This window comes from Lampetra fluviatilis, chromosome 72, assembly GCF_964198595.1.
Source record: "Lampetra fluviatilis chromosome 72, kcLamFluv1.1, whole genome shotgun sequence".
In the NCBI taxonomy this organism is placed as follows: domain Eukaryota; kingdom Metazoa; phylum Chordata; class Hyperoartia; order Petromyzontiformes; family Petromyzontidae; genus Lampetra; species Lampetra fluviatilis.
This window is the reverse complement of record NC_136346.1, coordinates 1,568,031-1,595,256: the sequence shown is the minus strand read 5'-3', so window position 1 is coordinate 1,595,256 and position 27,226 is coordinate 1,568,031. Positions and strand designations below refer to the sequence as shown.

The following is a 27,226-nucleotide window of genomic DNA, read 5'->3' as shown; positions in this document are numbered from 1 at the left end:
TCGTACTCTCGTTGTCTTTCTCGTCTCGTTTATTCACGCGTAGAGTTCACACCTCCTCCTCATCATCGCTCTGTGTCTCTCCGTTCGCTCCGATGCACAACCCGCCATTAACAACACTCCATGTCTCCCCGTTCCTACCGTACACTGTATTCTCTCTATCCACTGCTACCGTACACTGTGTTCTCTCTATCCACTGCTACCGTACACTGTGTTCTCTCTATCCACTGCTAACCGTACACTGTGTTCTCTCTATCCACTCTCATCGTATCTATTCCTGCTCCCTGCTGCTCCGTCTCTGTCCCGGGCACCAACCACTCCAACTCCAACACCAACCAAGACTCTCGTCTCTCCGTTACGCTGTGCCCTTTATCCCCGCACCAATCAGTCCCAATCAATGATCGCATCCCCTGCTTTGCTACTCGCCCCCAGGCCCCCATCCTCACGTGACCATGTTATTGCCGCCAGGCTGGCACCGGTCATTAGCCACTCACCCTCCTGACCAATCACCGGCCTGCGTCCTCAGTCACCCCTAACACCTGTCGCGTCTCTTAACGACCCCCCCCCCTTAATGCCACGACAACAACCGTGTCCTCAGATGCTCCCACTGTACTCTGCTCGCTCGCCTAGCAACAGAACGCGTGGCGCGTGATATTTCAAGTCCTACAGATATAACTATGCTACGCACTGCTAGAGGTCACAAAAGAGCAGGTAAAGTGCAATATCACTGTTAGTGCGGCCGTGTGCACACCACGCGCAGATGGACCACCACCATGTAATTTGTATCATGAACAGAGCGGCTCCCCCTCTTATCAGGCCACGAAAGAGCGGGAGAAGAACAGATTTGCTGCGTGTGTGTGGTACAAGGGGCCTAATTTAGGCTGTTACGCCGCTCTCGGATGGGCTACCGCCATATAATTCACATCGTAAATGGAGCAGTTCCCCCCCTGTCAAGCGAGATCAGGCATGGCCTGATATGAGCACTCCACACACTTCTAAAGGCCGCGAAAGAGTGGGGGGAAGTACAGATTCGCCGTGGGTGCAGCGCAAGAGGCCGACTTGAGGCTGTGCTTACATCGCATGCAACGGGACCACTGCCGTGTAAATTCGTATCATCAACAAAGTAGTTCCCCGTCTATTAGGTGAGACGAGGCACGGCCCAAAATGGCCATGGCACGCACCACCTGAGGCCACGAAAAAACCGGAGAAAGTACAGACTGGCCAAGTGTGTGTGGCACTAGGGGCCTGCTTTAGGCAGTGATCATGCCACCCACTACGAGGGGCAACACACTCTGGCCCGAAATTGCTTCGTTGTCGAAATGAGGACGTTGATGAAGACACGTTGCATGTTGCTTGTATTGTTCAGGCAAATGACAGCGGTGTTTCTTGGTTCACAGCCAAGGCGGTCCTATACGGTGGCATCATGATGGCGAGATGTTAACTACCTCGCCTGGTATACAGAAGGTTGTGGGTTCACTCCCAACCATGACGCCTGCTGTATATTTGGAGTTTGTGTGTTCTCCCCGTGGTCATGTGGAATTTTCTCCGGGTCCTCCAGTTTTTAGCTCCACATTTAAAAAAAATCCAACTATTTGGCTGCTATACATTTTCAAATGAAAAGCCACTTCATTGAGTTATCATTTGTGATAGCCAGATCGCTTATGCAAAGTGGGCCCTACCTGTAAAAATAAAACAGTTAATAAAACATATTTCAATCTCACGATTGATTCAAAATGTGAGTTTATTACCATTCTGATTAAAGCGACACTTTTACTTGCGTTCAAATTTATGGAATACCTTCATGAAATAATCGTAATTATTTCATGTAATAAATACTGGATGATTTTTATTTGTACCTTCTTATCTGGTTCAGTTAAATGTTTACATTATTCACAATGATTACGTTTTGCAATGTATACCAATTTATACAATCGTGCATCTTAAGTTGTTCTAATATTTTTAATACTTATTTTTATATAATTTGTGAATCTTGAAACATCTGCTCCGAGTTTTGTTTCAATAATTTAGCTCATGTACCTTGTGTTCAACCAGTGTTCTGAGTGCGATGTCGTGGTTAGGAGATGTCAACTACCTCGCCTTGTATACAGGAGGTCATGGGTTTGATTTCCGACCCTGACGCCTGTGTTCTTGGAGTTTGTATGTTCTCCCACGTTGATTTTTCTCCGGGTCCTCCAGGTTTTCCCTCCACATACAATAACGTGCGTTTTAGAGTATTTGGCTACTGCTATAAATTTCCACACTTTGATCAGTCACTTCATTGAGCTATAATTTGTGACATCCAGGTCGCATCTGAAAAAGAGCTATGTAGTAGCTCAGAGATCCCACGGGGGGCACAGAAGCCCTGTGGTACTCACAACAATTGTGCAGGGCTTCTCTCCCGCCCGGGTGTGAATCTTCGCGTGGCTTCTGAGATCCCACGGGGGCGCACAAAAAATCCTTCCCCGCACCCACGACACTTATTGGGGTTTTGCCCCACCCAAGTGTTGATCTTTGTGTGGTTTCTGAGATCCGACGGGTCGAAACTAAAAAAGCCTTCCCCGCACTCACGACACTTGTGGAGGCTTCTCTCCCGCCCGGGCGTGGATCTTCGCGTGGCTTCTGAGATTCGACGGGCGTGCGAAGGCCTTGCCGCACACCAAGCACTGGTACGGGTGCTCCCCCGTGTGGATTATCGCGTGGCTCCTGAGGACGTAGGCGTGGAAAAATGCCATCCCGCACTCTGGGCAGACGTGCGGCCTCTCGCCCGTGTGCGTCCTCACATGGTTGGCCAGGGCCGAAGGGCGGATGAAGCCCTTGCCGCACACGGCACACTCGTGCGGCCTGTCGCCGGTGTGGATCCTCATGTGGCACCTGAGGTTCGACGACAGCGCGAAGCCCTTGCCGCACACGGCACAGACGTGCGGCCTCTCGCCCGTGTGCATCCTTGCGTGGCCCCTGAGGTCCCACGGGCGGGCGAAAGCCGCGCCGCACACAAGGCATGCGTGCGGCCTGTCGCCCGTGTGGACCCTCGCGTGGCTCCTGAGGTTCGACGACGCGGCGAAGCCCTTTCCGCACACGCCGCAGACGTGCGGCCTCTCGCCAGTGAGAGCCCTCGCGTGGCGCTTCGGTTCTGATGAGCATTTTAACCCCTTGAAGTTGCTACTGCCCTGCGCTGGCAATTGAAGTTTCTTGTTGAGGAGCGCCTTGCCGCGAACTGCGGCCGAGAGCCCCTGCTGCTGTTCGCCTTCCAGCAGTGTCGCTGTATCACACAAATAGAAATTGACAAACTTTTATTTTACACTTTTTAGAATTTGCAAAAATACCATGAGAAATGTGCCTCCGAGCTCTGGAGACTACCTGGAGAATATTCTAGGCATGTGTTGACAATGATAGCGAATAAGTGGAGACTCTGACTTTTTGAAGATATTAACATACATTTGTTATCATGTTACGGTGTATTATCCATTCTTTTCCCATTAAAAACGATAGTCCCATACAAGTGTTAACATGTTTTTTGAAAACCATGTATTTTTGAACGCGACGTGAAAACCACCGCTTGCCATCTCGAGACGCCGAAACCCCTCCTGATTTTTTTAAAATAACAATTTAAAGGTCTAGTACAGGGGTTGCCCTTGTAAGAGGTGTTACGGGAGGGCGAACAAACACACCAGGGGTGGTTATGCCCGCACGTGGAAGGATGCTTACATCCACGTCTGCACCGTTTAGCCTGGGGGGCTAAAACGGCGCTGTGATCCCCCACGGCCCCACCCCTCGGTGGGGGAGTTGCTATATAAGGCGGTGAGCCGGTGGGCTCGGGGTTCAGTGTTTAGCTTAAACCAGCGAAGAAGGAAGACCGGCTAGATAGGCCCTGGGACTCCCCTGGATCGCCGTCCTTCTAAGGACCGACCAGGGCAAGCCAGTGGCATGGCCCCGAGAGCCCAGAACTGATGTTCTTGTAAGAGCCGGTCTGGGGACTCAGGGTGCCGTAATCCCAGCTTGGCCAGAGCTGGTCAGCTAGCCTCCCCTAGCTCTGTAGTGGAGGACCTGGGAGTAGGCTAGCTGGGATAGAGATTGTGGGATCTCCCTGTTAGACGGGTGAAGGGGCCGATACCCCTTCGAGTGTTGTATACCTTGGCCTGTATATAGTGGAACGTTTAATAAATAAGTGTGCCTCCGACTACGTCGTCCAAGTCTCTTTGAACCTACTACACACTGACCTGTAACAGACCAAGGGCTGCAAAAAGTAGCCCGATGAGTTCTGCCAAAAAGACAAGTGTATATACAGGGTGCTTACATGTAGTTTTTTAAATGTAAGCACAGCACGCAAACCGCTACACTACCGCTCCCCCACACACAGACTCACACTCGCTCCTTACCACCACCAGCACAAACACCATTGCCGTCCTCCTCCTCTTCCAAGGTCACTTCGATCTCCGCCACATCTGACGAAGCCGCCAGCTCCCGACAGGACACTAACGGCTCTCCAGGCCATGGAAAGGATTTGTCGCGCCGCATGCGGTCGTCCAAAGCCTCCTCCTCTGCTTCTTCATCGTCTTCATCGTCACCCTCAACCTTCACCTCCACCACCTCCTCCTTCTCCTGTTTAATGTGAAGGTCACGGTGTTCACCCAGAAGGTCCTCTTCTTTAATCTGAACGTGAGCTCCTAGAACTGGGGGGGGAAGAGGGGGTGAACAAAAATGAAAAACATCCTCGTGAATGTTCAGCTCTGCGGAAACATACCCCGGAGGGTAGCATAGCAGTCAGCACTACGCTGCACTATGAACCTGGTGACCCGAGGTCGATTCTCACTCACGGCCAACACCAGCGACAATTACACTGGTCTACAGCCAAAATGCTTCCGAAATAAATGTAGTCCAACTTTACTAATTCTGGTTCACTGAGAATGAAAATGATGCTAGAAATTGTTGATTGGCTCTAGTTTTCAAGATATGCTACTGGGTCAGTATATACGATCCTTGACTTGGGAATGGTCGAGAATAAGTGAGTTATAAAGGTGTAGTGGTGATAACTACTCGCTGTTCGCAAGCTGTGAGAGAGCAGTTGGTAAACAAGGTTTTCCCGCTCAATCAAACAGTTAGGGTCAAATGGGGTGAGGTAGGATCCAAACGCCAGATTGGGAAGGACCAATCGGAGGGGTCCAAGAGGTGGCCGGGGATTGGTTAACCCGGCCACGAACAGGTATAAAAGCCGGAGCGCTGAGAGCTCTTGGTTAGTTTTGCTACACGAAGACCCAAGTCGGCCGAAGACAGCTAGGACCCTGGACCAAGCCTTCCAGCCCTTGTCAGGGCTGGGGCTCAGTGTAACCAGTGGTCAGGGGAGATAGGTCCTGGATAGGACCCTGGCTCCCAGCCTTCCCGGCCTTGTGAGGGCGAAGGTCTTGAGCGACCAGAGGTCGGGGACCCGCCGGGCCAGCGGCGGGTCAGTGTGCCTCCCCTAGGTCCCAGCCGGAGGACGCTAGGCTAGTGGGGGAGATAGCCGGCAAGTCCGGAGTCTGTAGCTCCTCAGGATAACGGGTAAGGGGACCATATACCCCTTGTGTTAGGTGTAGTAAGTATTGGTGAATAAAAGCGTGTGGCCTCTAAGAAGTCTCCGTCTCCTTCAAGAACATTACAAAGGGAAGGGATCTCAATTTAAACCAGAAATTACTAAAATACAAATTTGACTGAATCTATGAATAAATCTATGACTGGGTTTGGACAGTAATTGCTTTTTGAGCAAAATTATGAATGATGCAATCTGAACCTGGTATTGCATCATACATTATATGAATTGCATCATGATATTCATAGAAGTCATGGATGGTGCAATCATAACTAGGCTTACATCCCTCTGCTGAACAAGATGCCCTATATCAGCTCTATAAATCATACAGTGTGGTGCTCTCTTATTTGTCAGTGTTTGATTTTGCAAAGGGACACATTTCTGTTTAGCCAAAGTGAGCAGAGATGCCTCGTACTTGTGTGAACAAAGCAGATAACTTATGTTATGTTTGTGGTGAAGTGCATCACAAAAGCACAGTATAACCATGATGGTTAAGAAAGCCTATCACCTTTATTTTGTACTCTTAGGTTCTTTCGGTAAAGTCACGTAGGTTCAAAAAATAAAATGAAAATAACTAAATTAAATCACGACGTTTCGGAAGCAACACAAGCCTCTGTCATCAGGTGAAACTGCTCCAGTAAAATTACTGTAGCGTGTGAAGAAAGCTATTCAAGACACGTATTTTTATATATAGGGTGCATACTCCAGTTTCAGCAACAGCACCTCCAACTCCTCCTCTGAGTGAGCCACAATTACCAGGTCATCGGCATACATAACGTGGTTGACCAAGAGGGAGCCATCCCTTGACCGTACCCGGGCATCGATCAGCCTCCTATTGTATCTGCACCAGATGGAAATTCCTCCGGTACAGCTACTGAAGGCTTCAGGAACTACGTGGTCGAAATAGATGTTAAATAATGTGGGAACCAGAGGACATCCCCGTCGCACCCCAAGGTGTACAAGGAATGGCTCTGACTCCCGGCCATGTAGTTTTACCTGGGCCTGCTCACCGTCATGAACGTCCTTAATGAGCGTGAGCAGAGGGTCAGGGACTCCGAAAGCACAAAGAACAACCCAGAGCCCAGGCCTACTGATGGTATCATAGGCCTTGACCAGATCAATAAAGCAGAGATGTAGGTCTTGTTGGAATTCCCTACACCTCTGCTGTAGCAGACAGACAGAAAATATGGCATCTGTGCAGGACCGCCCTTTCCTGAAACCACATTGGGGCTCTGCAAGCCTCTCCTCAGCGTGCCTGGCAAGGCGATGTTGAATAATCCTTGCCAGGACCTTACCCGGCACACTGAGGTGCCCCTGTAGTTGTTACAGTATGTGCGGTTCCCCTTCTTAAAGAGGGGGACCACCAGGGCGTCCTTCCAATCCTGCAGAACCCGTCTAGTGGCCCAGACTGTTTATGATGTCCTGTAGGGCAATCTGTGCACAAACGCCACCTTCCCTCAGCATTTCACTTGGGAGATCATCTCTGCCCGGTGCCTTTCCTGGTCTCAAACTCTGGGTCGCCCTTAGTACTTCCTCAACAGATGGCACCTCAGCCAGCCACTCACAGGGGGTGACTTCCTCTTAATTTGGGAGCTTTCGTGACTGCAGGAATTATTCTTTGGTTCTTTTCGGTTAAGTCACGTCTAAAAATAAAATAATAAATCAAAATAAAACAACACATTACGACGTTTCGATTGCAACACAAGCAATCATCATCAGGCATAAAAGAAATAGCAACAAAAATCTAACCAGAAAACTATGGACCGACATACAAGCAGACAGACATCACAACGGCACACATAGAGAGGAGTATACAGGCACACGAAAATTAAATAACCTAGTAAAATATTGAAATGTGATGTAATACAACACAGAGAGTCGGTTAACACACAATTAACGCATGGCCTGGTTGACTACGTGTTTCAAAATTTGCTAAGTTAGAATTTTAAGTGTGAGCAACAAATATCTAACTAGAAAACTAGACAGACATACAAGCAGATAGACATCACAACGGCACACAGAGAGAAGACACAAATCGGCTGTGTGAGCAACAAAAATCTAACTAGAAAACTATAGACAGACATACAAGCAGACAGACATCACAACGGCACACAGAGAGAGGACACAAATCGGCACAAAGAGATGGTCGTTTCTGTGACGGTCCCTTAAATATAGAGAGGAGGGGGAGGGGACGGGGGGAGGGAGAGGGCAGGGAGATCAATGGGTGCACGCCAACGTACTCCTATTGTAAGTGAGATGATAGACGCGGCACAGGAGGCAAACCTGAAAATTAGGACAAACTTCCTCCTCCAATATTTGAGGCACCGTAGCCTCAGCAGGGTCATCCCCACTTTGTCCCATGATGTTTTCCAGGCTGAGGGATTTCCCCTCCCCCAGGACCTCACAGATATGCTCAGCAAATCTGCAAACCTGTTCCTGGGGGTCTGAGATAGGATCACCGTTCTTTCCCTTAATGATGGTAGTAGGTGTGGCGCTGCAGGTTACTTTTTTGATGGAGGTAAATAGGGATGTGTGATCGTGGGCCATTGAGGCAGACTCCATCTCCTCAGCAAACCACGACCACCACCAATCCTTGCAGCACCTCACAGCTCTCCAAACCTCCGTGCGAAGGCTTCGGTAAGCCTCATTCTCTGACGTGGGATCCTGTACACGACAAGAGTGGGCCTATCGCTTTTTCTCAACCATCCCGAACACCTCTGTCAGCCAGGGTCTCTGGGGAGGTCTGGACCGCGTACCCAAAGCAGCCATTGCAGCTGCATGTGTCACAGTCCTAAATCTCGCCCATTTACCCTCGACATCAGGGGAAGTGGGGGACAATGCTAACCCCAGCCGCAAGCGATGATGAAATTCTCGCTTGTAACTTCCATCAGCTAGCTGAGACCAGGCCACCTTAGGTTGGAATGGGGTCCTGGGTGTACACCCACCACCGGAGTGAAAGAATGGCAGGCGCATCTTACAGATGACAAGTCGATGGTCAAAGGGCAGATTAGCTCCACGGTAGGTCCTGGTGTCAAGGACATGGGCTCGCATCCGCTGGTCCGTCACTATGTAGTCCAGCAGATGTTCTTGCTTGGACCCGGCATGCATCCATGATGTTGTGTGGATGCGCCGATGCCGGAACAGCGTGTTGGTAATTACAAGCCCATGGGCAGCACAAAAATTTAACAGCCTGTTACCATTGTTATTGAGCTGATCTGGCCCATGCCTTCCAATCACCCCAACCAGGTGCCAGCATCATGACCAACTCGGACATTGAAGTCACTGACTAGCAGACGTCTCGGACAAGAGGAAAGGGGAGTTAAGGATGGGTCTCTATGGGTTTCAGTGTGTTTCTGTGGGTCTCCGTGGGTCTCTATGGGTCCCTGTGGGTCTCCACAGAGATTCCACTCCACAGAGATCCACTCCACAAAGATTCTACTCCACAGATTCCACTCCACAGAGATGCCACTCCACAGATTCCACTCCACAGAGATTCCACTCCACAGATTCCACTCCACAGATTCCACTCCACAGATTCCACTCCACAGATTCCACTCCACAGATTCCACTCCACAAAAATCCACTCCACAGATATTCCACTCCACAGATTACACTTCACAAATTCCACTCCACAGATATCCACTCCAGAGATCCACTCAACAGATTCCACTCCACAAAATACACTCCACAGAGATCCATTCCACAGAGATCCACTCCACAGATTCCATTCCACAGAGATTCCATTCCACAGAGATTCCACTCCACAGAGATACCAATACACGCAGATTCCACTCCACAGAGATTCCACTCCACAAAGATTCCACTCCAGAGATTCCACTCCACAAATATCCACTCCACAGATTCCATTCCACAGATTCCATTCCACACAGATTCCATTCCACAGATATTCCACTCCAGAAATTCCACTCCACCACAGAGATTCCACTCCACAGTTGTCCACTCACCGTCGTGCGACTCTCGTGGCTCCACCTTCACGCGTGGCCGCGTCTCAGCCCCGGCCTCGTGTCCGCCAGCCTCTCGCTTGACAGTCGGTGGCCACGACGGGAAATGCTCCACCGCATCGCCTGTCCCGAAAGCAACAAAGGAAAAGACACGGCAAGAATCGGTTCGACTTATTTCATACTGTAGGAGGAATAATTAATTCAGACCGGTGGTTCTTAAACCTTTTCTTGCAGCCTGTGCATAGTGGAGTGTATAGTGTAATGTTCAGTGTAGTGTAGTATATAGTCGCGTAGTGTATAGTGTAGTGTATAGTAGTGTAGTGTATAGTGTCGTGTTTAGTGTAGTGTATAGTATAGTGTATAGTCGTGTAGTGTACAGTGTAGTGTATAGTAGTATACTGTATAGTAGTGTAGTGTATAGTGCATTGTATAGTCAGTTTAACACGTAGGCTTTCACGACCAATATCATCCATAATACAGGTTGTTAAGGTTAGATCTCATAAATATATACAGTGAGGGAAAAAAGTATTTGATCCCCTGCTGATTTTGTACGTTTGCCCACTGACAAAGAAATGATCAGTCTATAATTTTAATGGTAGGTTTATTTGAACAGTGAGAGACAGAATAACAACAACAAAATCCAGAAAAACGCATGTCAAAAATGTTATAAATTGATTTGCAATTTAATAAGGGAAATAAGTATTTGACCCCCTCTCAAACAGAAAGATTTTTGGCTCCCAGGTGTCTTTTATACAGGTGTAATATAGTTGAGGACTCTTGGACGCCGGGGTTGGAGGCACACGTATTTATTCCGCGTCAGTTGGCACAATCACGGACATACAACACTGGAGGGGGTATCGGCCCCCTCACCCGGCTAGCTGGGGATACACTTGCTAGCTATGCCTAACCTACCTCCTAGTCCTCCACTAACGGGCTAGGGGAGGCTATCTGGACCGACACTGGTAAGTCGGGCTTACGGTACCCGGAGTCCCAGACCAGCTCTGATAAGAGCACCGGCTCTGGCTCTCGGGACCACGCCGCTGGCTCGGTCCTGTTCGGCCCTGATAAGGGCGGCGATCCAGGGGAGTCCAGGGCTCTATCTGGACGATCTTCGGTCTTCACTGGTTTAGCTTAACATTCTCCCCGAGCCCTCCGGCTCATCCCCTTTTATACCAAACCCCCCGCTGAGGGGTGGGGCCCCGGGGGATCCCAGCTCCGAGTCAGCCCCCCAGGCTGCCCGATGCGGACGTCGCTGGGAGCACCTGCCCGTGCACCGTCATAGCCACGCCCACTGTGTTTCTTTCCCATCTGATCCCATTGTATACAGCCCCTCCGTAACACCCCTACACAGGTAACGAGCCGAGATTAGGAGCACACTCTTAAAGGGAGTGCTCCTAATCTCAGCTTGTTACCTGTATAAAAGACACCTGTTCACAGAAGCAATCAATCAATCAGATTCCAAACTCTTCACCATGGCCAAGACCAAAGAGCTCTCCAAGGATGTCAGGGACAAGATTGTAGACCTACACAAGGCTCGAATGGGCTACAAGACCATCGCCAAGCAGCTTGGTGAGAAGGTGACAACAGTTGGTGCGATTATTCGCAAATGTCAGAAACACAATAGAACTGTCAATCTCCCTCGGCCTGGGGCTCCATGCAAGATCTCACCTCGTGGAGTTGCAATGATCATGAGAACGGTGAGGAATCAGCCCAGAACTACACGGGAGGATCTTGTCAATGATCTCAAGGCAGCTGGGACCATAGTCACGAAGAAAACAGTTGGTAACACACTACGCCGTGAAGGACTGAAATCCTGCAGCGCCCGCAAGGTCCCCCTGCTCAAGAAAGCACATATACATGCCCGTCTGAAGTTTGCCAATGAACATCTGAATGATTCAGAGGACAACTGGGTGAAAATGTTGTGGTCAGATGAGACCAAAATGGAGCTCTTTGGCATCAACTCAACTCGCCGTGTTTGGAGGAAGAGGAATGCTGCCTATGACCCCAAGAACACCATCTCCACCGTCAAACATGGAGGTGGAAACATTATGCTTTGGGGGTGTTTTTCTGCTAAGGGGACAGGACAACTTCACCGCATCAAAGGGACGATGGACGGGGCCATGTACCGTCAAATCTTGGGTGAGAACCTCTTTCCCTCAGCCAGGGCATTGAAAATGGGTCGTGGATGGGTATTCCAGCATGACAATGACCCAAAACACACGGTCAAGGCAACAAAGGAGTGGCTCAAGAAGAAGCATATTAAGGTCCTGGAGTGGCTTAGCCAGTCTCCAGACCTTAATCCTATAGAAAATATGTGGAGGGAGCTGAAGGTTCGATTTGCCAAACGTCAGCCTCGAAACCTTAATGACTTGGAGAAGATCTGCAAAGGGGAGTGGGACAAAATCCCTCCTGAGATTTGTGCGAACCTGGTGGCCAACTACAAGAAACGTCTGACCTCTGTGATTGCCAACAAGGGTTTTGCCACCAAGTACTAAGTCATGTTTTGCAGAGGGGTCAAATACTTATTTCCCTCATTAAAATCCAAATCAATTTATAACATTTTTGACATGCGTTTTTCTGGATGTTTTTGTTGTTATTCTGTCTCTCACTGTTCAAATAAACCTACCATTAAAATTATAGACTGATCATTTCTTTGTCAGTGGGCAAACGTACAAAATCATCAGGGGATCAAATACTTTTTTCCCTCACACACAGCCAATTACTAAGGTTTGATAGTAGTTTTTTGCCTTTTGTTTCATAATACCTTTCATTTTTTAACCATTTTGATGATTTTTAAAGTGTTACATGAAAAAGTAAAAGTGACATGTTATCATGTAAAGCAACGATAAACACATGAAAAGACCTAGGTTTACAATTTATGAGTCAAACTCTATTATCTACACAATATACAAAGACTAAAAATGTAAAAACTTGAATATCTTGGGAACAGAAACCAATCAGTTGTTTTAATTGTCATATTTGAATTAAGCACGTAAACATCGATAATAAACAGCACATTTCATTTCTGAAGCAGATGACGTCTAAAAAATTGTAGACCAGTGTTATCTGAATCGGTCCAGGGCCTCCTCTCAGTCGACTCAGCCTCAAATGCGTTTCCTGGTGCGGTGTGTAGTAAACATCGCCACTAGGAAGACAAAGGTGGTCGGGCGTGGTGCTAGCCACCGACCCCCTCACGTACCATGCCGGCCTTCAAAGGTTCTTGCTAACAGCACTTGCACCAACAGTCTGTTACAGGTTATATGGGGGATATTTGTCTTTGTTTTCTGTTGTGTCGGCATATGTTTGTGTGTTTGTGTGGGCGTAGGTTAAGGCCTTAACGTGCACATAGCCTGGCACAAGTGCCGTGGCGACGTCACCTCCACTTAGTGATGAATGGCGTGTATGCGCATGTGTGTATCTGTGTATGTTGAACTTCTTTCGAATCGTACGTAGCCAACCGTAGCTAATCGGAGGTGCGGGTGGTGGAAGGACAACAAACTAAACACAACAAGGAGTTCTAAAGCCATTAGTTCTCAATGTAGCATAGTGTAATAGTGTCGGCTGGTGGACAGCAGCGGCAACTGTGGTGGACAGACAGTACACACGCTGGTGAACGTGTACATGGGTGTGTTGGCAAGCCGTAGGAATGGGGAAAGGGTCACGAAGGACCCCATCTGAAAGCCCCTGGAACCTGCTAGTGGGTTCGACAAGGGAGGCGCGGCCAGGGCTGAGTCAGGCCGTGCTGGTAGGATAAAAGGAGCCGAGAGCAGGAGCTCGAGGCTGCCGGTTCTGGGATTGGATTTGTCTCGTCGTTACTGTCGTCTCATCGCCGTCATCGCCGCCGTCTTCGCTCGATATTGCGCTTCTAGATAGCAGTTGGCCGTCTCAGTCAGCGCCATCTGTGTTATAGACGGCTAGTGTTGTGTATAGGTCGGCTAAGCGACTGCAGAGAGTGTGCAGACGAAACCGTGAATGTTCTAACTCAAAGGTGCCTCCTACAAACCTCGTCTCCAATTCAATGACACTACAGTAGTATAGTGGTGTAGTGTATAGCAGTGCAGTGTATAGTGTAGTGTACAGAAGTGTGTTATATAGTAGTGTTGTGTGTAGTATTGTATAGCATACTGTAGTGTTATGTATAGTAGTGGAGAGTATATAGTAGCATAGTGCGTACTAGTGTAGGGGTGTTACGGAGGGGCTGTTATACAATGGGATCACACGGGAAAGAAACAAAGTGGGCGTGGCTATGTCGGTGCACGGGAAGGTGCTCCCAGCGACGTCCGCATCGGGCAACCTGGGGGGCTGACTCGGAGCTGGGATCCCCCGGGGCCCCACCCCTCAGCGGGGGTTTTGGTATAAAAGGGGATGAGCCGGAGGGCACGGGGAGAGATGTTGAAGCTAACCAGTGAACACAGAAGGTCGTCTAGATAGAGCCCTGGACTCCCCTGGATCGCCGCCCTTATCAGGGCCGAACAGGATCGAGCCAGCGGCGTGGTCCCGAGAGCCAGAGCCGGTGCTCTTGTAAGAGCTGGTCTGGGACTCCGGGTACCGTGAGCCCGACTTACCAGTGTCGGCTAGCTAGCCTCCCCTAGCCCGTTAGTGGAGGACCAAGAGGTAGGCTAGGCGTAGCTAGAGGGTGTATTCCCAGTTAGACGGGTGAGGGGGCCGATACCCCCTCCAGTGTTGTATGTCCAGTGTTGTGCTGTACCCGACACGGAATAAATACGTGTGCCTCCAGCCCCTGGCATATCGCACAGCTCTCCTGGCACTGGCAAGAACGGCTTTCCCGCGAATGGATGACGAAGGAGTGGATGCCATGGTGACGGAGAAGATCCTCTTGCTGGTTGACGAATTGGATATTGTCGTCGTGGCGCAGGACGACGCTGAGATGTCTTCCCTCCGGGCCGCACGACACCTCCACGCCAACTTACTCTCGCAGCGACGAAAGGCCAGCAAGGCGGCGACCGGCCGTGCCGTGGCTGCAGCCACCCTCCCGGCGGAGGAAATTTGCGCCGTCGACCGTCAGCTGGAGTGGAGAGCGGGAGTACGGCCGGCTCGGGACGGACCGAGCCGCCTCGACCAGCCAAAGTCATCGGGAGCGCTCCCGCGCTGCTACAATTGCGGCCTCCGGGGTCATGTGGCCTCGGGATGCCGGTCTCCTCGGCAGCGCGGGGCGACGCCTCGACAGGACGCCGCGCCTCTTCCCAAGCTCCAACAACATAACCCGGCGAGTCGCGGCACCCCACATGGTTGGCCTACACACACACCCATCACACACTCACGCACCGCAACGAACAGGGGTCTGAAATTGCACACCGTCGCGCCAACACGTACCACTGTGGGGACTAATATCTAACCCAGCCAGTGGTCCATGTTGGCCCATCGCGTTGTGGCCGCGTCGTCGGGGTCGTCAGTCGTTGTGGGGCACATTGATGGGGTTGAGGTGCGCATCCTGGTCGATACGGGAGCATCGGCGACCATTATTTTGGAATTAATTTACAACATTCTTCCTGCTCAGAGCCGTCCTTTGCTGCCCATTGATGTTCCATTCTATGCTGCTAACGGGGGCTCACTTGGCATCATTGGACAAATTCGAGCGCAAATTTCTATCAGGGATATCAAATTTTCTGGCCCAATTTTTGTCTCCTCCTCGCTGGTGGTTCCGTGCCTGCTGGGGACGGACTTCCTGGCCAAAATGCCAATCCGTATCTTAGTCGACCAGTGCTGTATTGAGCTCCCGTCGGGCCGACGTATGTCATTTCTGCCGTCTCCCTCTGCGGGTCGGACGGCGTTCGCGACGGTACCGGCGCTCGTCGATAGAACGGTACGCGTACCGCCGGGGGCCCAGATGCTGGTGCCTCTTAAACTACGTCGGCCTTTCGCTAAGAGGATTGGGGACCAGGGGGTTCTGCTGGGACTGTCTAGGGTCGGGGTTAGCGGACCTCACTTAATTCCGGCCCAGACCATCGTTAAAGGGGACGGGGACCCTTTCATCGCGGTCCTCAATGTGGGGTCGCGGACGGTGGTGGTTCCACAGGGGACCGTGCTTGCGCATGCAACGCCGGTGCCCTGTGAGGAGCCCGTCGTAAATCATGTAAGCGCTGCCCCTCTGCCGCGACCACATACGGACAGTGATGAGGGGTGGCTCGAGGCGCTTTGTGCGGGATCGACGGACCTGTCAGACTTACAGCGTCAAAAGCTTAAAACACTGCTGCGTGAATTTTCCGACGTTTTCAGTCAGAACAAATACGATCTGGGCTGTACTCATCTGCTGCGTCACCATATTGATACGGGTGACAGCGCGCCAATACGCCAGAATCCTTTTCGGTTAAGTCCCGCCGAAAAGGACCATGTCAAATCGGCCGTTGATGACATGTTAGCCGCCGACATCATTTCTCCTTCTACCAGCCCTTGGGGAGCGCCGATTGTCTTAGTTAAAAAACATGACGGCTCGTTGCGGTTTTGCGTCGATTTTAGTCGCCTCAACAAAATTTCTGTTGCCGATGCATACCCGCTCCCACGGATGGACGAATCGCTTGACGCCTTGGCGGGGGTGCGATTCTTCTCCACATTGGATTTGCTTTCGGGATTCTGGCAGCTTCCTCTGGACGATGATTCGAAACCCAAAACTGCATTCCGTACACCGCACGGCCTGTTCCAATTCAACCGGTTGCCGATGGGACTCCACTCAGCGCCGGCAACTTTCCAGCGATTGATGGAATTGGTCTTGGCTGGGTTACAATGGGACTCGTGCTTGATTTATTTGGATGACGTTATCGTCTTTAGCAAAACATTCGACGAACATCTCCAGAGGTTGCGGGCGGTTTTCCTCAAAATGCGGGCTGCTAATTTGAAATTTAAACCCCAGAAGTGTCATTTGTTACGCGAATCTGTGCGTTATTTGGGATATATTGTCGGACGCTCAGGTATTGCTACCGATCCCGCCAAAACGCAGTGTGTCAGCTCCTGGCCGACTCCCACCTCTGTGGGAGAGGTCAGGAGTTTCGTTGGTTTTGCGTCATATTACCGACGGTTTGTCGCGGATTTTGCAACGATTGCAAAGCCCTTACATGCTTTGACATCTAAGGGGGTCCGGTTTCACTGGGGACAGGAGGAGGAGGCTGCTTTCAGATCCCTCCGGGACGCTCTGGTAAAGGCTCCTCCTTTGGTTTACCCTGATTTTTCCAAACCCTTTTTGCTCGACACGGACGCGAGCAACACGGGAATTGGAGGCGTGCTTTCGCAGGTGGTTGACGGCGTGGAACGGGTAGTAGCGTACGGTAGTCGGGTGTTGTCTCCAGCGGAGCAAAGATATTGTGTCACCCGTCGGGAACTGTTGGCAATTGTTAACTTTATCCAACAGTATCGCCCATATCTGTACGGTCAGCATTTCACCGTCCGCACAGATCATGCGGCACTACAGTACGCCCTGCGAGTTGAACAACCATCGGGACAATTGTCTCAATGGTTCGAGATTCTCCAGGACTTAGATTTCGAAACTACGTACCGTAAGGGCGTTCGCCACACCAATGCGGACGCTCTGTCACGGCTGCCAACCACCTCCGAATGCGCATGCCTCCTGGGGTCGGGGCGTTGCAGGCCTCCGAGTGACATGTCCGTTCCGGTCCTGGCGGCTGCCGCTGACACAACGTCGATGACGGGTTCGATTGCACAACAGGGAAAAGATTCCTTGCTGGGGTTGCCTGTTGCTGAATGGGGGCGCCTCCAGATGGAGGACACCTCCCTCCTCGCGTTGCGTCGTCGCGTCGGAAGTGCTGGGCGGGAGAGGGGTGATGTCGACTCATGGGAGATGGTCCAGGGTCTGTTAATGCATTGGGACGGGAGATCCCATCGACACCGGCTGGTGGTCCCTTCTGGTTTGCGGGGTAAGGTGGTGTGGGCCGCGCATGAGCGTCTCCTCCACCTGGGGACTCAAAAGACCCTCGCCATGCTCCAGCTGGATTTTTTTTGGCCGGGTATGACAAGGGATGTCGGGGATCTGTTGGGGTCATGTCCTCGGTGTGCGCAACGTAAACCACCAGCACGGGAGTCTAACCCGCCTTTGCAATCCATCAGAGTTTCCAGGGTCAACGAGCTTGTCGCGCTTGATATTCTGGGCCCATTCCCCGCTACCCCCAGTGGCAACAGATACCTGTTGACTGGGGTGGAATATTTTACGCGCTGGCCTATGGCCTGGCCCCTTGCCAACCAGTCGGCAGCAGCCATCGCGGAGGCCTTTGTCCAGGGATACGTCCTGGACAAAGGTGCTCCGGAGCGGCTGCTGACCGACCAGGGCAAAACATTTTCTGGTAAACTTCTCCAAGAGGTCTGTGAGCTCCTGGGCACGAAAAAAATTCGTACCTCCCCATATCATCCGCAAACTGACGGGATGGTGGAGCGTCTGCATCGAACCATTACGTCAATGCTGTCCCAACAGGTCTCGGACTCACAGACCAATTGGGACCTTCAAATTCAAGGGGTGTTGGCAGCATATAGAATGGCTCCCCATGCGGCGACGGGATTTCCCCCCTTCTTCCTGATGTACGGCCGCGAACCTGACCCACCTGTTCAGACCCAGCTGCAGATCTCCACGCCGCGGGGTAAATCTAAATTGGCCGACCATGTGAAATTCAATATTGCTAAATTAACAGAGGCACGGGAGGCTGCTATGCAAAATTCCGACCTCCGCCAGAAGGCTAACGAGAGGCTCAGGCTGGGTCGGGCGCACGTGCTGCAGTGGAAACCAGGTGACAGGGCATGGTTACACTGTCCCCAAGTACCACTTGCAACCTCCTCTAAACTGGTGCGGCCGTGGCGGGGTCCTGTGGAGGTGGTTCAGGTTTTGCGGCCTCAGTGTGTACGTATCAAATGGGGGAAGCGGCGGTGGTTTGTGCACCCCTCCAGATTGAAACCGTTCGTTGCGGTCCGAGTTCCCACTTCACACACGCATGGCCAAACATGTGGGGGGTCCGCCGACTCCCAGGGTCCGCCTCCGCTGCTCTCACCTAACGTGCTGCCGGCTGTCCCACCCCCAGGTGCACCGGGAGTGACGGGCTCACGCCCGTCAACCCCTCCTGGGGATGCCGAGGGTCACGCGGCAACAGAAAGTGACTCACTCGGACACGGACGGTTGCCACCCAACAGTCCGCCATCCGGGGTTGCCCCGTGTGACGGGCCTGCTGCAAGAACGCGCGCGAAAATGCGCAGACTTTTGTGATGCCCGGAGGATTGTATATATGTTGTGTTCACTGTGTGTTGTGTGTGTGGTGTGGTTTCCTGCTAATTGTATATATGGTGCTCTTACGGAATTCGTATTTATTCGGGGGGGGTGCGTCGGGTTATTTTCTCTTCTTGCTGTTGTTGTTCTTGTTGTTGTTCTTGTTGTTGTTCTTGTTGTTGTTATTGTTAAAAAAAATTGTGAGGCACACGCGGGTTCAAGGGGTAAATACACTTTTATTGTCGTTTTGTTGCAGCCGGGATGGCTGCGAGCTGTACAGGGGGGGGGGTGATGTAGGGGTGTTACAGAGGGGCTGTTATACAATGGGATCACACGGGAAAGAAACAGTGGGCGTGGCTATGTCGGTGCACGGGAAGGTGCTCCCAGCGACGTCCGCATCGGGCAGCCTGGGGGGCTGACTCGGAGCTGGGATCCCCCGGGGCCCCACCCCTCAGCGGGGGTTTTGGTATAAAAGGGGATGAGCCGGAGGGCTCGGGGAGAGATGTTGAAGCTAACCAGTGAAGACAGAAGGTCGTCTAGATAGAGCCCTGGACTCCCCTGGATCGCCGCCCTTATCAGGGCCGAACAGGATCGAGCCAGCGGCGTGGTCCCGAGAGCCAGAGCCGGTGCTCTTGTAAGAGCTGGTCTGGGACTCCGGGTACCGTGAGCCCGGCTTACCAGTGTCGGCTAGCTAGCCTCCCCTAGCCCGTTAGTGGAGGACCAAGAGGTAGGCTAGGCGTAGCTAGAGGGTGTATTCCCAGTTAGACGGGTGAGGGGGCCGATACCCCCACCAGTGTTGTATGTCCAGTGTTGTGCTGTACCCGACACGGAATAAATACGTGTGCCTCCAACCCCGGCGTCCAAGTCTCCTGGAACGTTATTACACTATTATAGTGTAGTAGATAGTGTTATGTATAGTAGTGTATACCAGTGTAGTCTATAGTATAGTGGATAGTATTGTAGTGTATACCAGTGTAGTGTATAGTGGTGTGTATAGCTGTGTAGTATATAGTAGTGTATAGGGTAGCAGTGTCATGTATAGTCGTGTAGTGTATAGTAGTGTGTAGTGTAAAATAGTGTAGTGTGTAGTGTATAAACGTGTAGTGTATAGTGTAGTGTTTAATTGTGTATAGCACAGTGTATAGTATAGTGTACAGTAGTGTAGTGTGTACTGTATAGTAGTGTAGGGTAGTGTATAGTAAGGTTTGTCACGTAAACAGAACATGCCAATTCGTTACTAGTACAGCGCACCGGTGTGTTGGAGAGCAAAACCACAACAGATCGTACCCAGATTGTAAATGTTGTGGATTTGCTCTCCAACACACAACCAGTGTGCTGTACCAGTAACGAATTTGCACGTTCAGTTTACATGACAAACCTTACTAAATGGTTGTGTCGGGTGGTGGCAGGTTTAACGACACTTTTATATACAGGTTGCTTAAAAATATTTTAACACTTATATGAAACTATCGTTTTTAATGGAAAAGAACGGATAATACACTGTAACATAACAAACGCATGTTAATAGCTTCAAAAAGTCAAATAGTCTCCACTTGTTCACCATCATTGTAAACACATGCATGGAATCTTCTCCAGGTGGTCTCCAGAACCCGGAGGCACATTTCTTGTGGTATTGTTGCAAATTCTCAGAAGTTTAATAAATAATTTTGAAGCATCCTGTATTTATGTGATCTCACCCAAAAAAAAATCAGTATTATGGATAATATTGGTCGCAAAACCCTACTTGTTTTTATTTTACCAGGGGTAAGAACCCACTGAGTTACATAAGTCTTTTTCAGAAGCGACCCTGGCCCATCACAGATGATAGCTCAGCGAAGTGGGCTGTTATCATCATCATCACGTGGAAATTTATAGTGGCAGCCAAATTACTCTCTAAACGCGTGGTGATGTTGGTTCTAAATGTGGAGGGAAAAAACCGAAGGACCCGGAGAAAATTCCACACGGCCATGACGAAAGAGAGACACGCAGACTCCTTATAGCCGCAGACGTCAGGGTCGGGATCGAACCCACGACCTCATGCATACAAGGCGAGGGAGGTAACATCTCTTAGCCATGGTGAGAGAGAGAGACGCAAACTCCAAATCTACAGCAGCAGGCGTCAGGGTCTGGATCGCACCCACTACCTCCTCCATACCAGACGAAGTAGTTAGCATCTCATTTGGCACCGCAGAACCAACAAGGACTACGTGCAGATGGGTTGTCGTGTGGTGCCAGCTACCATAGAGAATGGCGGCGGACGTGCCGCTATGGTTCTCTGCGGTGAGTGATGTCGTCTTTAATAAACACACAACGACGCTGCTGCTACTGTGCCTCGCTTGCAATAAAATTAATGCTTCAGCCGCTTTGCACATTCCCCGAGATTGGGTGGTTAATGGGGACACCCACCCCTGACCCTGCGACTAGCAGACGTCTCAGACACGGGGAAAGGGGAGTTAAGGATGGGTCTCTATGGGTTTCTGTGTCTTTCTGTGGGTCTCCATGAGTCTCTATGGGTCCCTGTGGGTCTCCACAGAGATCCACTTCACAGATTCCACTCCACAAATTCCACTTCACAAATTCCACTCCACAGAGATTCCACTCCACAGAGATCCACTCCACAGAGATCCACTCCACAGAGATTCTACTCCACAGATTCCACTCCACATAATAGACTCCACAAAATACACTCCACAGAGATCCATTCCACAGAGATCCACTCCACAAATTACATTCCACAGAGATTCCACTCCACAGAGATTCTACTCCACCACAGAGATTCCATTCCACAGTTGTCCACTCACCGTCGTGCGGCTCTCGTGGCTCCACCTTCACGCGTGGCCGCGTCTCAGCCCCGGCCCCGTGTCCGCCAGCCTCTCGCTTGACGGTCAGTGGCCACGATGGGGAATGCTCCACCGCATCGCCTGTCCCGAAACCAACAAAGAAAAAGACAGCGAGAATCGGTTCGACTTATTTCATACTGCAGGAGGAATAATTCATTCAGACCGGTGGTTCTTAAACCTTTACTTGCAACCTGTGCATAGTGGAGTGTATAGTGAAGTGTACAGTGTAGTGTAGTATATAGTCGTGTAGTGTATAGTGTAGTGTATAGTGTCGTGTTTAGTGTAGTGTATAGTGTAGTGTATAGTAGTGTAGTTTATAGTGCATTGTATAGTCAGTTTAACACGTAGGCTTTCATGACCAATTTCATCCATAATACAGGTTGATTGGGTCAGATCTCGTAAATATATAAATGTATCGTTAAACCCGCTACCACTCGACACAGCCAATTAGTAAGGTGTGTCACGTAATCAGAACATGCCAAATCGTTACTAGTGTAGTGCAATAGCACCGTCTGTTGTCCAGCAATAGCCCAGCGGTGGACGAGCAGTACACACGCCGGTGAGCATATACGCGGGTGTGTCGGCAGGGCAGAGGAACCGGGGCAAGGGTCATAGAAGACCCCGTCTGGAAGCCCCTGGAACCCGCTAGTGAGTTCGAAAACGGAGGCGCGGCCAGGGTGGAGCCAGACCGCGCCGGGTAGCATAAAAGCAGTGGAGAGTGGGAGCTCGTGGCTGCCGGTTGTAGGAAGTGGACTCGTTTCATCGTCGCTGTCGTATTCGCCGCCTTCGTCACTGCCGTCTTCGCTAAATATTGCGTGGCCAGATAGTTGGCGCCGTTGGTGTAACACGGTCAGGGTTCTGTCAAGGCTAGGCTAGACGACTTGGGAGAAGCAAGGGAGAATCTGTGAACCTGAAGTGTTGAATAAAGCAGGTGCCTCCTCAAAAACCTTGTCTCCCGCTCCACTGATACTACACTAGTACAGCAAACCGGTGTGTTGGAGAGCAAAGCCATATCATTTACAATCTGAGACGACGTTTCACCAGTAATTACAACTAGCTTCATCAGGTGACAGCCAGATTTGTGGAGAAATCATCCTCTAAAGTACCTTAAATAGAGGGTTGATGTGATGACAACGCTTGTGTGTTCTTCTTGCGCGAAGTGGGTGGGGATTAATGAATGCGTATAAATAACTATGGGTATCCATTGCCTTTTGGGTTATTTATATCGTAATCAACATACATTATGTATGCACATTATGCAAGCCCATTGTTGTTATACTTCCTGTCAATTGTTTGTCCTAAAATAGCCCCACCAACTGTAATCCGTATTGAAGTATGGTGACCTGTTGATTGATTCGCTTCCAAGCACCACCAAGTCTGTAGCTATCTGAACGGTAAAAAAATATGTTTAGTTCTCTCATTTTCGATAGATTCTCTAATTAGCCTTGGTCAGTAGTAACTAGTATCGCACAAAACATCAACATTATCAAAAATCAATTGAGTGTCCTTGTTGGCACGTGTGTTCTGCCGCTGCCGACAGTTGTATTTGGGAGTATTTTATATTTCTTTGGTGTTCTGTTAGCCTCCTGCTGATCATTCGTCCTGTTTGCCCAACATAGCATTTGCCACAAGTACAATTGATCCGGTAAACACCTGTTGACAGCTTCGGTAATACATCTTTTGTACCAGATATTCATTTAAGCATTTTATGTACCATGCCAAATCTAGCCAGATGTTTGGAAGAACAAAACATCCGAGTCAGATTTGGTATGGTACATAAAATACAGAAATTAATATCTGGTACAAAAGATGTATTACCCAAGCTATCAACAGGTGTTGATACACACCGCCACACCAGGTACTCATTCGAAGCTGAGTCGACCTAGGGGAGCAGGCCCAGGAACCTGTTCAGATAATTGCCTGTCACTAGTGATGGTGGCCGCGGGTGGGAACCGTGAGAGGGAATCGAACCCGGGTCTCTGCCGGAGTTCAGTGCGTGGTGGAAGCACACTGCTCCCCTCACACCCCCCCTCACACCACACCACCAGCACCACCTCCAGTACCACCACCACCGCCACCTCCAGTGCCACCACCAGCACCACCACCAGTAGCACCACCACCAGTAGCACCACCACCAGCAGCAGCACCACCAGCAGCAGCACCACCACCAGCAGCACCACCACCAATAGCACCACCAGCAGCACCACCACCAGCAGCACCACCACCAGCAGCACCACCAGCACCACCACCAGCAGCACCACCACCAGCACCACCACCAGCAGCACCACCACCAGCACCACCAACAGCACCACCACCACCACCAGCAGCACCACCACCAGCAGCACCACCACCAGCAGCACCACCACCAGCAGCAGCACCACCAGCAGCACCACCAGCAGCACCACCACCAGCAGCACCACCAGCAGCACCACCAGCAGCAGCAGCACCACCAGCAGCACCACCACCACCAGCACCAGCAGCACCACCAACAGCAGCACCACCAGCACCAGCAGCACCACCAGCAGCACCACCACCAAATTCACCGACGTCGTCGTCGCCGTCAGCATCCCGTCGAAACGCCATCCCCCAGTGCCCCCCCCCCCCCGGCTCTCACGCCACCGGCGACTCTGCAGGGGGCACAGAAGACGCGGGAACGTGACCCGGAACGGCAGGCGCAGCTTTAATTAACTTCACGCAACTTCACGAAACTTCTTCCCGCAACTTCAAGCAACTTCACACGACTTCACGCTGCGTCAAGCAACTTCGATCAACTGCTTCACGCTACTTCACGTTGCGTCAAGCAACTTCGATCAACTTCAAACTACTTCACGCAGCTTCAAGGAACTTCATGCAACTTCTTCAAGCAACTTCAATGAACTTCAAGCAACTGCACGCGACTTCATGCAACTTCTTCAAGCAACTTCACGCAACCTAGATGTAGACTGGGTGTAAACTGGATGTAGACTGGGTGTAGACTACTGGGTGTGGACTGGGTGTAGAATTGGATGTAGACTGGGTGTAGACTGTAGAATGGGTGTGGACTGGGTATAGACTGTAGACTGGGTGTAGACTGGGTGTAGACTGTAGACTGAGTGTAGACTGTAGACTGGGTGTAGACTGGGTGTAGACTGTAGACTGGGTGTGGACTGGGTGTAGACTGTTAACTGGGTGTAGACTGGGTGTGGACTGGGTGTAGACTGTAGACTGGGTGTAGACTGTAGACTGGGTGAAGACTGGGTGTGGGCACGGGTGTAGACTGCAGACTGGGTGTAGACTGGGTGTGGACTGGGTGTGGACTGGGTGTAGACTACTGGTTGTGGACTGGGTGTAGACTGTAGACTGGTTGTGGACTACTGGGTGTGTACTGGGTGTAGACTGGATGTAGGCTGTAGACTGGGTGTAGACTGGGTGTGGACTGGATGTAGACTGTAGACTGGATGTGGACTGGGTGTAGACTACTGGGCGTGGACTGGGTGTAGACTGTAGACTGGGTGTGGACTAGATGTAGACTGTAGACTGGGTGTAGACTGGTGTAAACTACTGGGTGTAGACTATAGGGTGTAGACTACATGGTGTAGACTACTGGGTGTGGACTGGGTGTAGACTTGATGGAGGCTAGATGTAGACTGGGTGGATGCTAGATGGAGGCTAGATATAGACTGGGTGTAGACTGAATGTGGACTGGGTGTAGGTGTAGACTGGATGGATGCTAGATGGAGGCTAGATGTAGACTGGATGTAGCCCAGGCGAGACGCTGCGCGCCACCAAGCTAAGGAGGCGGCTACATAGCGGAGAAAGCGGCTCACTTGAGTACTGAACACCCCCCCCCCCCTCAATAATAATAAAAACCTTAATCTGTGCGTCTCAACAAACATCTAGGGCGACTTCCCGACAAGGAAGACGGCTGAAATTTGCGACATAGTTAGCTTGTAGTACACACACAACAAGGATAAACGTCTATCTTCTATCATGTATATAAATACAAACCTTAATCTGTGCGTCTCAACAAACCTCTGGGCGACTTCCGTGACAAGGTAGACAGCTGAAATGTGGTACATGGGCAGCTTTCATGGCACATACAACAGGAGATAGAAACGTCTATCTTCTATCATGTATATAAATAAAGACCCTAATCTGCATACGGTGCCTATCTTATTACAGACCAATTCAGACCTGATTGGTCACACCGTGCCCCTTATACATTTCAATGTTCATCCTACAAAGCCCCATCACAAGGGAAAAATACACAGACAAACCTTTGTTGTTCCCTTTACTGAAACGGCTGTACACCGTATGGACCTGAAATCTCAATTTCCCTGTACAAGAATGCGGGGTAAAAGGTATGATTCGACAGCGTTGAATCTGTGTGTCTCAACAAACCTCTGGGCAACTTCCCGACAAGGTAGACAGCTGCAATTTGGTACGCGGATAGATTTTAGGGCACACACAACAGGATACAAAAATATATCTTCTACGTGAAAAAATACCTCAATCTGTGTGTCCCTCTAGGGCACTTCCCGACAACGTAGACAGCTGAAATTTGTCTTCTTGGTTCTTTCGGTAAAGTCACGTAGAAGGGAAATAATAAAATAATAAAAATAAAACATAAAATCATTCTCACGACGTTTCAGCCACAACGCAAGCAGCCGTCCTCAGGTGAAGAACAGGTCTGTCGGGAAGACAGCGTCTGAATGAAACACCCCAGGCTTGGAGCGTATATTTAAGCTGGGTTGGAGGGGGAAGAGCGCCTTGACAAAATAATTTGCATATCAAGAGGACTTTACCGAAAGAACCAAGAAGATGAACCATGGCTCTGATTATAATCTATGGCATTGTCTTTGAAAATGATTGGCCAACACCATAGATGGCAGCCTTCTTTCGGGGCTATCCTCACTACCAGTGTCAGACCAGAGAATGTCAAAAGGCGTTCGGTGTTCACTGATCGTAGATTTTAAAAAAATAGAGCAAAAAATAATATCAAGTTAATTATTATATCATGTTGCGAACGTTTGCCTGGCCAAGACAGCCCTTTATGAACTAGTAGTAAATAATAACAGGAGGATGTCTCCACAACTATGGCTGTCGCCTGATGAAGCTAGTTGTAATTACTGGCAAAACGTCGTACTCGGATTGTTAATGTTTGTTTCTTTGCTCTCCAACACACCGGTGTGCTGGACTAGTATATTACATCTTCTTGGTTCTTTCGGTAAAGTCACGTAGAAGGGAAGTAATAATATTATTTTATTACTTCCCTTCTACGTGACTTTACCGAAAGAACCAAGAAGATGAATCCCTGCAGTCACGAAAGCTTTAAATCGAAATTTAGTATATTACACTATACACTACACTATAAACTACACTATACACTATTATACACTACACTATACACTACTATACACTACACTACACACTAGTGCTGTACTAGTAACGAATTGGCACGTTCTGTTTACGTGACAAACCTTACTAATTGGCTGTGTCGGGTGGTGGTGGGTTACACGATCTAACACAAAAAAGAAACCTATATTGTGGATGATGTTGGTCGCAAAAGCCTACGTGTTAAACGAGTCGTAAATAATCAACAGTTTAATGTTATTTTTTTCGTCATAATAGAGTTTTTTTGGGGTTGGATCACGTAAATATATAAAAG

The 27,226-nt window shown here is 50.1% G+C and overlaps 1 protein-coding gene across 1 annotated transcript; it reads right to left on the bottom strand.

The window, feature by feature from the left end:
• Window positions 1–2,452: 2,452 nt before the first annotated feature.
• Window positions 2,453–25,399, bottom strand: LOC144953132 (uncharacterized). The gene is made up of 5 exons (XM_078883690.1): window positions 24,123–25,399; window positions 21,541–21,660; window positions 9,526–9,645; window positions 4,374–4,667; window positions 2,453–3,256 (listed from the first exon to the last, which is right to left on the bottom strand). Exons 1-5 carry the CDS (start codon window positions 24,160–24,162, stop codon window positions 2,562–2,564), a joined length of 1,269 nt encoding a protein of 422 aa, XP_078739816.1. The 5' UTR covers window positions 24,163–25,399; the 3' UTR covers window positions 2,453–2,561.
• Between the last annotated feature and the right edge of the window lie 1,827 nt (window positions 25,400–27,226).

Excerpts from the sequence above, each read along its gene's own strand:
- LOC144953132 (XM_078883690.1), bottom strand. The coding sequence starts at position 24,162 with ATGGCGTTTCGACGGGATGCTGACGGCGACGACGACGTCG. Across the intron at positions 21,661-24,122 it reads TGACGGCGACGACGACGTCG|GCGATGCGGTGGAGCATTCC; the intron begins GTGAATTTGGTG and ends GTTTCGGGACAG. Across the intron at positions 3,257-4,373 it reads TGGTGTTTGTGCTGGTGGTG|CGACACTGCTGGAAGGCGAA; the intron begins GTAAGGAGCGAG and ends TGTGTGATACAG.